Here is a 15,030-nt window from a genome sequence, read left to right as displayed (position 1 = left end):
TGTTAGGGAGAGATTTAATGGCCCAGTGGGGTGTCACAATTGATATTCCAGACTCTCCACAGCATTTTTGTACAGCGGTCATTGAACAACAGCGCCCCACCCAAAAATTGACATGGAAAACAGACAAACCAGTTGAGGTGAAACAGTGGCCGCTCAGTAAACAAAAAAATAAAGGTGCTTGAGGAGCTAGTGGAAGAGCAACTGAAAAAGGGTCACATTGTGGAGACCACGTCCCCGTGGAACTCTCCAGTGTTTGTCATTCAGAAAGCTGACAAAAAGAGATGGCGGCTCCTCCACGGCCTCCGACAAATTAATAATGTCATTGAAGATATGGGCTCTCCCCAGCCTGGTATGCCATCCCCAACAATGCTTCCTCAGGACTGGAAATTAGCTGTTATTGATATAAAAGATTGTTTTTTCCATATTCCCCTACACCCTGACGATGCACCATCAACATAGAAGCCCCTATGAAAAGGTACCATTGGACAGTTCTCCCTCAGGGCCTTAAGGTCTCGCCAGCTATCTGCCAGTGGTATGTCTCTTCCCTGCTTTCCCCAGTGCGTGCAGCCGCAGTAAAGGCCATCATCTATCATGATATGGATGATATCCTTGTGTGTGCCCCCAATGATGATTTACTCACACATGCGCTTGGCCTAACGATCAATGCATTGATTGTTGCAGGGTTCAAGCTCCAAGTAAAGAAAATTCAAAAGATGCCACCTTGGAAATATTTGGGCCTAGAAATTGGAAATAGGACCATTGTTCCTCAAAAACTAGAAATCAATCCAAGGATCAAGACCCTTCGGATGTCCTCAAGTTGTGTGGGTCTTTGAATTGGGTAAGGCCATGGCTTGGTCTGACTAATGAAGACCTTGCCCCTCTTTTCAATTTATTGAAAGGGGGAGAGGACCCAGGTGCTCCTAGGTCTATTACCCCATAGGCATGGAAAGCTCTAGAAAAGGTTCAGATTGCAATGTCCACAAGACAGGCCCACCGATGTCGGCCTGACCTGCCATTCAAATGTATCATCTTAGGTAAGTTGCCACACCTCCATGGAATTATTTTCCAGTGGGAGGAAAAACAAACACCTAAGGCAAAGGACACACCTAAAAAGGGTCAGGACCAGAGGAACCTACTCTTGATCATAGAATGGTTTTCTTCAGTCACAAAAGGTCCAAGAGAATGACAGAGCCTCAGGAGCTGGTAGCAGAACTTATCTGGAAAGCAAGGACCCGGATCAGGGAGTTAGCAGGATGTGACTTTAAGTGCATTCACATTCCAATTGAGTTAAAATCGGGTCAAAATACTATGCAAATATTGGAACAATTGTTACGAGAAAATGAAGTGTTGCAGTTTGCTCTGGATTCCTACTCAGGACAAATTTCTGTCCACTGGCCTGCCCACAAAATGTTCGAACAAGATGTTCAATTTACTCTGAAATTGAGAAGTGCTCTGAGTAGGAGACCTTTAAAAAAGGCTCTGACTGTCTTTACAGATGCGTCCGGGATGTCCCACAAGTCCATTATGACTTGGAAGGATCCTCAAACCCAGAAGTGGGAGATGGACATTGCTGAGGTGGAAGGTTCACCTCAGGTTGCTGAATTGGCTGCTGTTGTTAGGGCTTTTGAAAGGTTCTCAGAACCATTCAGTCTGATTACAGATTCTGCATATGTGGCAGGAGTAGTGTCCAGGGCAGATCGAGCAATACTGCAAGAAGTGCCTAACATAGCACTTTTCAAATTGCTCTCAAAACTTGTAAAGTTAGTCACTCGCCGGGAGCAACCATTTTATGTGATGCACGTCAGGTCACACACCAACTTGCCAGGGTTTATTGCTGAAGGCAACAGAAGGGCAGATGCTCTTGCTGCACCTGCAGTGATGGCCACTCTTCCAAATGTTTTTGAACAGGCAAAAATCAGCCACCAGCTTTTCCACCAAAATGCACCTGGCTTGGTTCATCAGTTTCACATCACTCGAGAACAGGCCAAAGCGATTGTGGACACGTGCCCAAATTGCCAACAACATGCACTCCCTACAGTGAGTACGGGAGCAAACCCTAGGGGGTTGAACAGTTGTGAACTGTGGCAAACAGATGTTACACACATACACTCATTTGGACGGCAGAAATACGTTCACGTTAGTGTAGATACCTTTTCTGGAGCGGTCTATGCTTCTGCCCACACAGGAGAGTCATCTAATGATGCCATTAAGCACCTCTTACAGGCTTTTTCTTTCATGGGCATCCCCAAGGAGTTGAAAACTGATAATGGACCTGCCTACAAATCCAAGGATTTCGGGAGCTTCTGCAGCGATAGGGAGTAGAGCACAAAACTGGCATGCCCTACTCCCCTACAGGTCAAGCCATTGTAGAAAGGACTCACCGTGATATTAAAAGAGTCCTGGACCAGCAACAACAGGTTCTGAAGGTGGAACCTCCCCACATCCGGTTGTCCAGGGCACTGTTCACAATCAATTTTCTGAATTGTTCCTTTGGCAGCCTGAACCCGCCCATCCTATGCCACTTTGGGGGAGCAGTCATACGTTGATGAAAGAAAAGCCTCCGGTTTTAGTAAAGGACCCTGAGACTTGGAAGACGGTAGGACCTTACAAATTGGTTACTTGGGGACATGGATACCCCTGTGTGTCCACCCCCTCTGGGTTAAAATGGGTTCCTTCCAAATGGGTAAGGCCCTATGTTCCCAAGGTCTCAGAGAAATCGACAGAAGTGCCCCAGGTTGCCAATGCTGCCTGGAGAAGGAAACGCCGCACGCGTTCTCTGGAGGAAATTCCATTTAAGCCTCCTATCTGGAATAGTTTGCCTTAAGTTCCTTGTACCAGTTTAGATCCCACGGTTCGTGTGTAGCCTCAAGACGCCATGAGACCAAGCCTGCTCTCCATCCTGCTCGCGATAATCCCACCAGCGATCTCCTGGATAGTCCCTCAGCCCAAAGCACGTATGGACTACCTTGGCAAAAGACCCTGGACATCAAGAGAGAAACTGACCACTGGCTGAGTGGTCTGTTCAAAGGCTGGGGACTCTCGGGCTAGTTGGGATCTATTCTGAAAACTGTAATTTTAGTATTGTTTATATTAGTTATCGTTGTTGTAGTTGTTAGCATGGTTTTTGGACTAGTCAAAGGCATGGTTCTCAAGGAGATTTCAAGCTCATCTCCCCCTCCTGAAGTTTACCATTTGGGAGCCCTTAGTGCTCCAGTGGATGACATGGAAGCCTCAGTGGAAAGCCTGAACCTCCTGTAGAGGAGGAACTGATTTACCAACCATGGTTTGGCAAGCACTCTGCACCACAAACATAGTTCTCTTCTTTTTAAACAAAACTAGAGGGAGATGTTGCAGTGTGATTTCCTGTTTCACCTATTCCAACCCTTCAGATGTGCCAACCTCTCCTTTCCCCTTTGCCCTCCTGCTAAGAGCTGCCCATCAATCTTAACATTCCAGCAAGGGCATCGTGTGGTTGGCAGAAGTTCAAAAGATGCCCCTCAGATCCGGGCTCATTGGCCTGTCCAAGTGTCTATATCCCTTGAGCCTTCCCCTCCTCACACCTGGTTGGTCCTCACCTGTCCCTTCCCCTCCCCCTGCTCTCGGGGTTAAAAGGAGACGGGACCATGCGGTCTGGATTCTGTTGGGAGCTGTTACAAGATTCAGAGGTCTATCATCCTGGAATAAACTCGAGATTAAAACTCTAGGATAGAATCCTCTCCTTTCTCTTCACCGTCGCCTAAACCTTTTCCACCAGAGGTAAACTGAGCTTCTACTATGCCTGGATTTGTTCCGAGTGCCCAGCTGCAGCATCCAGCCGGCCAAAGGTATCTCTGAGGTGAAATACCACAGCTGCCGCCTTTGGTCCAGCAAGGGTCAGAGGTGTGGTAGGCTAGGGACAGGCGTTCGGAAGATTTCGGGCTGTAATGGAAAATTACAGGAATCCTTCTACCCCCCTCCCCATAGATAAGGATCACCCTTGGAATGTAGCCAGACGTGTAGCCCCCCTAACCTATGCATGCCAGTAACTTTCCACTCCATACTAACCATAGAAAGTATAGCCAAACCCCTGTCTGATGTAGAGAGACCCCTTAGTCCATAAATACCCTTGAGACCCCTCAATAAACGCCTTTAACCGTCCACCACATTGGTGTTAGCGTCCTTTATTGGCCACAAGGGATCCCACGGAGGAGATCGCAGTGCTGGACTCTGAAACTAGGTCGCCGCGGCCTTCACAAGAAGGCAACATAGTGGTGCCGAAACCCGGGAGCGACGCAAGTCCGGGCGACGGGGGTACTCCTGGCCAGGGGACAGCACTCAACGCCGGAACGGCTATAGCATAGCAGGGGGACGCCCCAGGACCCGCGATTCGTATGGAAGCGATAGCGAAGGTCGTAAGTTTGATACATATGCAATGGGAAATCAAATGTGAGCTCAGGAATTTTAATCTCGCATTGATGAGACTCTTAGAGCTTGGGGTTATTAGTCGACCCATAGATATATTGCACTCTGAAGTGTGGCAGAAATGTACTGTCACGCTAGCAGAGGACACAAAAGCCACAGGCAGCAGCAAAAGCCTGAAAGCGTGGGGGAAGGCAGAAGCTGCCCTACGCAAAGCATTAGAAGAACAGGAGACGTGGAACACTGCGCGCTCCTGTCTGTTAATCACGCCACAGCTGGGGGAGGGGGCGGTAACGCGAACCCCCCCCTCGTGGCGACCCGATTGAAAACGGGGAAACGCGGGGGCCGGGCACATCCCATCCCTCCCCGAGCCCAGAGCCCCCGGAACCCTCGGGGGACCCCCTGACCCTTTCGGGGGACCCGCCGGGGCCCAAACCCCCCCCGGAACCCGCTGGAATGCCCGCGGGCCCCTTGCCTATCCCCTCCCCGCCGCTAGCCGACTTAGCGCAAGAAGCGGAGGGACTCGCGCGGTCCTTTTGGGAGGGACTGGCGGCAGAAGTCCGAAATATCGAGAAGGCAAGCGCATGGACGGGTGGCGGAGGGGATCCGCCGCCTTTCCCGTTCGAATATGGCGCGGGTGGCCGGGAAGAGGGGTGGAGCCCGTCAGCCCGCGGCGGGAAGAACCCGAACCCAGCAGACACGCATGCATGGGGGTGCGACAGAGGGTGGGCACTCGCTTGGGAGCCGCGCCCACTGCCGCCACCATATATGGGAGAGATCCCTCCCTGCGGGAGGCAGGGCGAGCCCAGGGGGCAGGAGTGGCACCAGCACCGCCCCCGAGGGAGGAGCGGGGCCGTAGCCGAACAAAACGGCAGGGGAGACCGGAAGTTCATTGGCAGTTGACTTCCGACTCTGAAGGGAACCACACCTCCCCAGACCGCTCTGCGGAGCCAACCGAGTCCAGCAGTGACTCGGAAGCAGAGAAAACAGAATCAATGCGGTTTCGGATGAAACCAATTAAAACTTTTAACACAACCGGGAACCAGCCCCAATACGAACTCACCGATTGGGGTAAAATCAAAATCGAATGCACGGAATGGGCACCCGCAGCATCGGTGCACGCCTTCCCGGTGAGAATTACGGGACCCCAGGGGAACCAGCAAAGAACGTATACTCCCGTTAATTCCAAAGACGTTCAAACAATAGTAAAAGCCATTTCAGAAAAAGGAATTAACTCAGGGGTGGTCTCCACTCTCGTGGACGGTCTTTTTAGCAATGATGATTTACTCCCTTTCGATATAGTGCAAATAAGCCGTATGCTTTTTGATGGGGCGGGTTTGATAATATTTAAACAGGAATGGACGGACCAATGTGCAACCATGCTCGCTCAGACGGCGGGGGAAGGGCAGCCACTCCACAGGTCGAGTTTATCTAGGTTGTTGGGGAAGCACGACGAAGTAGCCACACCGCAGCAACAAGCTGCGCAGCTTCGGATCGAGGAAGTCAGGGCGACTTCCCGAGCGGCCAGAGAAGCTATACGCGCCGCATCCAGGGTGGTGGCCAGACCGACACCATGGTCGACCATCAAACAGGGGGAGAGTGAAGGCTTTACACAATTTGTTGACCGCCTTCAGGCTGCGGTGGACTCTTCTAATTTACCCGCTGTCGCAAAAGGCCCGGTGGTAACCGACTGCCTTCGGCAGCAATGTAACACCGTAACCAAAGATATATTGCGTTCCCTACCGGCCGGGGCCAGCCTGGCTGACATGATTAAGCATGTTGTGAGGGAAGAGCAGCTGACCCCACTCCAAGCAACCGTACACACCCTAACCAGTGTGATGGCCTGCTTCAAATGTGGTCAGTCAGGTCATGTCGCGGCTAACTGCCCTCAGCCGACACAGCTTCCCCAGGCAACACCCTCGCCCCAGCAGCGCCCCAGAGGGGTCTGCTGGAACTGTGGGAAGAAAGGTCACCTCGCTAGGGACTGTAGATCCCGGCCCCGGGGAAACGGGAGGGGGGGGGGCGTGCGGGCCATATCCAGCCCCCTCCCGCTATGGATGCGAGACAGCCCATCTATGCCAACCCACAGTGGGGCAGGGGATCCTCATCACCCTATGCTCCCACACGAGGCGGTCAGTATCGCACCCCCGCCAGCGATACAATGGCAGAGCTATGCAGTACCACCAACCGTACCCTCACACCCCCCATCATCACAAGCCACGCAAGCGCTACAGGACCAGCAGGGGACGCCCCAAACCGGGACCCCTGGGTGGCCCTGGCCATGAAAATAGGGAAGGAACCCCTGAGGGTGAGGGGGACATGCCGCCTCTATGGCAGTCAGGACCCCCACATCGTAGGACTTCTGTTTTGGGTAGACACGGGATCAGACTGCACGATTCTCCCCCAGCTACATTGGTCCAGACATTGGCAGTTTAAGGAAGTCCCCCCAGTGAACGGGGTGGGGGGACAAACCCGGGCGTGGAAAAGCACCCAGCTGGTGGCTATAACACTTCACACAAACAAGGGACCAGAACAGACAGTAGCAATTTACCCCTACATTTTGCAAAACTCTCCACCACTAATAGGAAGGGACGTCCTTGCTATGCTAGGAGTCAAGATTACAAATTTATCATAAGGGCCACTGCTGTACACCCTCAGCTGCCGATCAAATTGACTTGGAAAACATCAGATCCTGTTTGGAGGGAGCAGTGGCCTTTGTCAGAGCCTTGAGTGGCAGCTTTGCTGGAACTGGTCAACCGTGAACTGCAAAAGGGTCACATAGAACCCTCCACCAGTCCATGGAACACCCCTGTGTTTGTAATCCCCAAAAGGTCCGGAGAGGGTTATCGTCTCGTCCACGACCTGAGAGAAGTGAACAAGACGATTCGACCCATGGGTCCAGTCCAGACACTGCTACCCATGAATTCAGCTATCCCTGAAGGACAGCTGTGCGCAGTACTGGACATCAAAGACTGTTTCTTCTCAATACCCCTGCATCCAGACGACAGAGAACGCTTTGCCTTTTCCGTCGCGTTTCCAAACGGTAATCGGCCTAACCTCCGTTTCCAGTGGAGGGTGCTTCCACAGGGCCTAATGGACAGTCCTGTTATCTGCCAGATCACCGTGGACAAAGCACTGATGCCAGTCCGACATTCCTACCCTGCCGCAACCATCATCCAATACATGGACGACATCCTAGTCGCTGCACCATCGACGAGCCAGGTGGACCACCTGGTATCTGCGATCACAGAAACCCTCCGGGCCAACGGCTTCGAGATCGCAAGCGCAAAGGTCAAGAGAGGGCCCTGCGTGACCTTCCTGGGAGTGGGAATCACAAGCTCCTACGTGACTCCTCCCAAGGTAAGGATCAACCGGGATATCAGGACACTTCACGATGTGCAATGCCTGGTGGGATCGCTGCAGTGGGTCCGCAACATCGTCCTGATCCCCCCCGAGGTCATGGACCCTTTATATGACCTCCTGAAGGGACAACACCCCTGGGAACCCAAGGAGCTGACACCGCAAGCGGCGAGCTCCCTCGATTTCATCGACCAGCAGATGTCCACTAGCACGCTAGCCAGGTGGAACCCAGCCATGCCCCTGGATTTATACGTCCACTTCATGCCAAAGGGTGGAGTGGGGGCACTGGCAGAAGGGCCTTCTGAAAAGGCCCAGCCGATCCAATGGGTGGTCCTCGGGAGACCTGCTCGTGCATTCTCCCCAGAAGTCGAATGCGTCGCTAACCTCATCAGGAAAGGCAGGAAACTCGCCCTGAGACACCTAGGAACTGAGCCGACAAGAATACACCTTCCCTTTCGCAAGCAACCGTCTGCAGAGTCACCCGCAATTTCAGAGCACCTAGCCCTTGCTCTCACCGGCTTCGGAGGAGAAATCTCCTACTCAGCAAAACCACCCTGGACTTGGCTGCTGACCATCGTCGACATAGACATACCGCCAAAGGTCAAGGACCGACCGCAGCCAGGACCAACGGTCTTCACGGACGCTTCCTCCATGACTTCTATGGCAACGGCAGTGTGGCAGGCAGGAGAGCAATGGCATTGCATCAAAGCATGTGACCCCACACTGTCAGTGCAGCAACTGGAAGCAGCAGCAGTGGTCTTAGCGTGCGGACTTTTCAAAGATGAACACCTCAATATAGTAACGGACTCTATATTCGTAGCGAGGCTTTGCCTAGCCATGGCAGGACCGGGTGTGTCAACATCTACAGCAGCCCTAATGCTGGAAGAAGCGCTCTCTTCACGACAGGGCACCGTATCCATCATTCACGCCAACAGCCACGACCCAATCAAAGGTTACTTCCAGACAGGCAACGACAAGGCGGACGCCGCAGCAAAAGGCGTATGGACGTTGCAGGAAGCTCGTCAGCTGCATGAATCACTCCATATCGGGGCCAAGGCCCTGGCGAAGAGGTGCAGGATTTCAACAGCGGACGCAAGGCATGTGGTGGCTACCTGTCCTCACTGCCAGAAGTCACCCCTGTGGACCAGTGGGATCAACCCGAGAGGTCTCAAGCCTTCACAAATCTGGCAGTCGGACTTCACCTTGTGTCAACTGCTGAAGCCCCGAACGTGGCTTGCCGTGACGGTGGACACTTTCAGCGGAATGATCGTGGCTACACAGCACCCCAAAACTAACTCTAAAGCCATGATTCAGCACTGGCTGACAGCCATGGCGTGGCTTGGCATCCCCAAACAGATCAAAACTGACAACGGTTCCAATTTCACCTCCAAACCAGTGCAAGAATTCGCCTCGAAATGGGGCATCACATTAGTACAGGGTATCCCGTATAACAGTACCGGACAGGCCATAGTAGAGCGGGCGAATCAGACCCTGAAAACCAGGCTGGAGGTGTTGGCAAAAGCAGAGGGTTTTGCCAATTCTATTCCCCCGGGAGATCAGGCACGCATACTAGCAACCGCTTTGCTAGCACTGAATCAATTTCCCAGGGGGGATGAAACAAACAGCCCCGTCCAAAAACACTGGGCCACCAGAGCGCTAGAGGAAGGCCCACAGGTTGCAATTAGAAATGAGCTAGGTGAATGGGAACAGGGCTGGAGGTTGATGCTCATGGGACGAGGGTACGCAGCTGTCAAAAAGGACGGCGAAATTAAGTGGTGTCCACTTAGGTCAATCAAGCCCGACCTTCACAGTGGGCGGGACAAGACTGATGAGAACTGTGAGTTTCTATTTACAGGACATGCTTATTGGCCGTCCCCGGGATGCGTACGTTCCCCTCCCAGAGGAAAGTGACAGTCCACCGAGCCGCCAGACAGCACCTGAGAGACCCACACGGGCGAGACCCAAGCAACCACGGTGTTTCTGCGTGATTATGCTATTGGGGCTTGTCGCCGGAGGGCAAGCCAGCCCAGACTACTACCCTCATTAGCCCTTCAGGTGGGTCATGCAACATCTTGCTGGAGACAAGATGCTCAGAGACATCACCACGCCAAACGCCCCGTCCTTCGTGCTTCACATCACCGACCTGTTTCCAGAACAACAAAAGGTAGACCCCTATTCTTCACACGCCACGCACATGTACCTATCTTACTGGTGCCCAGCCTCAAACCCAGGAAAAGGTTATTGCAATCGCCCAGGGTGGGGATATTGTGGACACTGGGGCTGCGAAACAATAGTCACAGACGCCAGGCCATCAGGACCTGGGTGGGACCCACAAGAGCCCGACAGATTCCTACAGTTCACCTGGGCACCCACACCAAAACACCCGTCTTCCTTCAGGGAAGTTTCTATCGAAACCACCATAAAGTCCCCAAATTCCGGAAATGCACTCACTATAACATGACAGTTTTACAGCCGAATCACCCTAGCTGGGCCGTGGGCAAAACATGGACAGTAGTCCTTCAAGGGTCAGAAAAGTGGGTGAATGTGCGAATTACCAGACTCCAACTGTCAGCACCCAGAGCAGTTGGGCCCAACAAAGTGATCAAAAGCACACAGAAAGGGAGAAACATGACCTACCCCAAACCCTTGCCCACAAGGGTCACCGACGTCCCGACTGGCGATGAGGGAGCCTTCCAGATAGGCCAATCAGTCAGGTCAGGCTCGAACCCAATCCTTCGCATGTTAGAAGCTACCTTTCTATCCCTGAATGAATCTAACCCTAACCTAACCGATTCCTGCTGGCTTTGTTACGATGTTAAACCCCCTTTTTACGAAGGAGTCGCTTTAGATACCCCCTTCAGCTATTCCACAGCCGATGCCCCTCGCCAGTGCAGATGGGACACACCCCGCAAAGGAATTACCCTGAGCCAAGTCACAGGTCAGGGCAGATGCTTCGGCAATGCAACCCTAGCTAAGCGGAAAGGCGACGTCTGCACCGAAGTAGTTGAGCCCGACAGGAAGAATAATAAGCGGGTAGTCCCATCCGCATCTGGGATGTGGGTTTGCCAGAGATCTGGAGTAAGTCCCTGCGTGTCTCTTGCCAAATTCGATAACTCTAACGACTTTTGTGTTCAAGTTCTGATCATCCCTAGAGTCCTGTACCACTCAGACGAAGAGGTGTACCACCTTCTCGAAGATAACAGCCGGCTCCACAAGAGAGAAATATTAACAGGTATAACTATCGCAATGCTGCTCGGCCTAGGGGCAGCTGGAATGGCAACAGGTGTCTCAGCCCTAGCAACTCAACACCAAGGACTGTCCCAGCTGCAGATGACCATCGATGAGGACCTGCAGAGGATCGAGAAATCCATTTCCTTTCTAGAAAAGTCAGTCTCTTCGCTCTCAGAAGTGGTCCTGCAGAACAGGCGAGGACTGGATCTCCTGTTCATGCAGCAAGGGGGCCTGTGTGCTGCCTTGAAAGAGGAATGCTGTTTCTATGCTGACCATACAGGAGTCATTAGAGACTCCATGGCAGAACTCCGAAACAGACTGGCTCAGAGACAGAAAGACAGGGAAGCCCAACAGGGCTGGTTCGAATCCTGGTTCAACCAATCACCATGGCTAACCACCCTAATTTCTACCCTAATAGGTCCATTGGCAATGCTGCTTTTAGCTATTACCTTCGGGCCATGCCTGCTGAACAAGCTAGTCTCATTCGTTCAGGCCCGCCTAGAACGGGCTAGCATCCTGTTCGTGGGACAGCAACAATTACTGTGAATTCAGCAGGGAACACTGCCAGTCACGAGAGACTTGCCTGGCAGAAACTTACTCAGGTTTCCCAAGACCCTTTTCCCTAGTCAGATCTCAACTTCCTACCTCATTTTAGTGCCTATGTATAAGACTACCTCGTTCATTTGTGAAAGAGGGGGGGGAAGTGTGGTAGGCTAGGGACAGGCGTTCGGAAGATTTCGGGCTGTAACGGAAAATTACAGGAATCCTTCTACCCCCCTCCCCATAGATAAGGATCACCCTTGGAATGTAGCCAGACGTGTAGCCCCCCTAACCTATGCATGCCAGTAACTTTCCACTCCATACTAACCATAGAAAGTATAGCCAAACCCCTGTCTGACGTAGAGAGACCCCTTAGTCCATAAATACCCTTGAGACCCCTCAATAAACGCCTTTAACCGTCCACCACATTGGTGTTAGCGTCCGTTATTGGCCACAAGGGATCCCACGGAGGAGATCGCAGTGCTGGACTCTGAAACCAGGTCATCGCGGCCTTCACAAGAAGGCAACACAGAGGGCAGGCACAGCCCACCCAGAAATATTTGGATTAATATTCTATACCATGCCTTATTCAATGTCTTTATTTTTACAACAGTTTCAGGAGTTTCAAAGGGATGAACAGAAAGGAAATGAAAATCAAGGCCAAAACAAAATTATTTACATGTCCCTGCCAGTAGAGCATCCATGTGCTTGGTTGGGTGGGAAGAACCTTTTTTGGAGGGGTTTCCATCCCACTGTCTCCAAAATCAGGAGTTTTCCTCCAGTCTGTCCTCATTTGGCTGTGAACGACAGTCGTGGGCCATGGAGAACTAAAACAATGGATTTATGTTGGAGAAGACCTGCAAGGCTATCCAGTATTGCTCAATGCAACTAGATGATGAAAAAGGTGAGATTTTTCTGCAGTCAGAAGTTGACCAATCTGCTCTCCACAAGGGATTAATGATGTTGGGCTGTGGATTGTGCAGGTGCCCATGGGGAGCCAGGAGAATGTGGAGCCCGCAGGCAGGTGTCTTCCCAACACGGATCACCGGCACCATGGATCACTGGAGCTCTGCCCTCCGGGGGTCACTGGGGATCATCCAGGGTGGATCCTCATGTGAGGGATGGAGCTGGAGCAGCGCAGAAAGCTATTCCTGCCCTTGGGGTACTTGCAGGGCTGCCCTTAGTGCTGGCTCCGTCGGTGTTGGGTCAAGTGAGAGCTCGGTGAGAAGCTCTTCCCACACTCAGGACACTCATAGGGCCTCTCCCTGGTGTGGATGTGCCGGTGTTTGATGAGGGTACAATTACGGTTGAATCCCTTCCCGCGTTCAGGGCAGAGAAAGGGCCTCTCATCTGTGTGAATCCGCTGATGCCTGACGAGAGTGGAGCTGATCTGAAATATCTTCCTGCATTTATCACACTCGTAGGGCCTCTCCCCTGTGTGGATTCTCTGGTGGACAATCAGCATGGAGTGCTCGAAGAAGCTCTTTCCACACTCCCCACACTCATAGGGCTGTTCCCCGGTGTGGATTCTCACGTAGCGGATCAGGGAGGATCTCAGGGAGAAGCTCTTCCCACATTCTGAGCACTTGTGGGGCTTCTCCCCATCCTGAAGCTGCTCATCGACCCCCAGATCCGAGCTCCAGCCGCCTCCCTGGTCCAGGTTGGGTCTTTCCTCCTCAGATCCCTGCGATCTGTGTTTGCAGCCCCTCCTCGTGCGTGTTCTCCAGGACTTTTCCTCCCCGCTGGGTTCCTGCACTGTGGAGCCACTCAAAACAGCTTCTTCTATGAGGTTCTGCTGTGGGGATTTGTCCTCCCTGCTCTCCATCCTCAGCTCCTTGTCTGGGGGAGGAAGGACAAGGAGAGGATGGGATTTGCCTCCGTGCCACAGGGAAGGGCAAGGAGATGCCCCCAGTGCGTCCCCAGCAGGACAGCTTTGGCAGCAGGGTTGTCCTGCAGCCGAGGGCCATGCTGGGCTGGGAGATGGAGCAGGAGAGAGGGGGAAAGGGGCACTGACTTCCTCCTCCCCTACCTGGGCCTCCCGGGGCATCTTCCGCTTCCTCACAGCCTCTTCCTGCATTGTGCCAAGGTTTGGAAATGGGAAATCCTGGTTTGGGGGAAAACAAGGGCTGAGTGTGCTGGGTTTGATGGTCCTGCTGCCCAAGTGCAGCTGGAGAAGTCAGCACCCCTTTCAGCCTTGGGAGGCCCGAAGTCCACTCATGCCCAGCCTCCCCCACCCCTCCAGGCTGCTGGAGGTCCACCAGCTCCAGGATCGCCCCTTTGTGCTCTCCCCACTTCGGAGCTTCTGAGTTCCCCCTTGGCTCTCCCGGGATCCCCAAACCCAAGATCACCCCTGTACCCACCAGTACCAGGCAATCGCCAAGTGGGACCCTCAAGATCCCTCCAGGGGCATTTGTGGCTCTGCTCTGGGGTCCTGGAAGATCCAAACATCCCCTGCCCCACAAAAAAACCCTCCCAGAGACCCCCCCGATGGATTTGGGGCGAGCTCCCCCATCCCGCTCACCTGTGGGTTCCGGAGGGGGTGATGCTGCCAGAGCCCGGGGAGCTGCAGCCTGTGCGGGCGGGCAGGGGAACAGCTTGGTTCTGCTGCTGCTGCTGCTTGTATTCCTCCCGTTCCTCCTCCTCCTGTCTCCCTCCTCTTCCTCCCGCTCCTCCTCCACTCCCAGCCCGGCCCAGGCAGTGCCGACACCCAAATGCAGCCACGCTCTGCCCTAAGGGGGGGGTTCCCAAAGCGGCCCCGTCCTGCGCGGCACTGGGAGCGATACTGGGAACACTGGGTGGGATCCTGACAGCAGTGGGAAGGAATTGGGAGCGCTTTCCCTGCCAGTCCCACTCTTACTGGGAGCACTGGGATGGAACTGGGAGCAAACAGCGCCCAGAGGCGGCTGCAGCCGGCGCTGGGCGGGGCCAAACTGAAGGGCGTGGTTATGCAAATACAGGAGCGATTGCGCACTGGGATTGGTGGGTGGGAGCAGGGCGGTGTTTCCCTGGTCACGTGGGGGCTGGTGGGGCCGGAACGATGGTGGCGGCATCCGGAGAGAGGGGACAGGGAGCGGGAATGGGGACGGGGAGCAGGAATGGGAATATGGGACAGGGACAGGGAATATGGAAACCCCAACTGGAGAGAGAATATGAGATGGAGATTAGGAAGATGAGACCGGGATCGCAAACGGAAATACAGGAATGGGACTGGGAACATAGAAGTGGAAATATGGAAAAGGAAGTGCAACCGGCAGTGGGACCAGGAATATGAGAACGAAACAGGACAGGGAATATGGGAATGGCAACCAGACAAATACTGGACCGGGACGGGGAATGAGACTGGGAATGGGATCCAGACTGGGATGGAGCAGGATGGGACAAGGAGTGCAGTGACATGGGAACGGGTGGGGAGCAAGGAGAGTGACAGCAGGGAGAGGGGGATCGTGGACCGGGGATGTGGGGAACCAGGACAGGGAGTCATGGGAACAGTTCCAGGGCAGG

General features: G+C 53.4%; 1 protein-coding gene across 1 annotated transcript; it reads right to left on the bottom strand.

The window, feature by feature from the left end:
* Positions 1-12,117: 12,117 nt before the first annotated feature.
* LOC139605278 (zinc finger protein 3-like) lies at positions 12,118-14,250 on the bottom strand. Its single transcript, XM_071456646.1, has 3 exons — positions 14,051-14,250; positions 13,559-13,633; positions 12,118-13,368 (listed from the first exon to the last, which is right to left on the bottom strand). The coding sequence occupies exon 3, from the start codon at positions 13,352-13,354 to the stop codon at positions 12,710-12,712; it is 645 nt and encodes a 214-aa protein (XP_071312747.1). The 5' UTR covers positions 13,355-13,368; positions 13,559-13,633; positions 14,051-14,250; the 3' UTR covers positions 12,118-12,709.
* Between the last annotated feature and the right edge of the window lie 780 nt (positions 14,251-15,030).

This window comes from Agelaius tricolor, unplaced genomic scaffold (genome assembly GCF_023055355.1).
Source record: "Agelaius tricolor isolate 1412-34295 unplaced genomic scaffold, bAgeTri1.0.p SCAF_63, whole genome shotgun sequence".
NCBI lineage: Eukaryota > Metazoa > Chordata > Aves > Passeriformes > Icteridae > Agelaius > Agelaius tricolor.
The sequence above is the reverse complement of the archived record's forward strand: the minus strand, read 5'-3'. Positions and strand labels throughout refer to the sequence as shown.

Excerpts from the sequence above, each read along its gene's own strand:
- LOC139605278 (XM_071456646.1), bottom strand. The coding sequence starts at position 13,354 with ATGGAGAGCAGGGAGGACAAATCCCCACAGCAGAACCTCATAGAAGAA.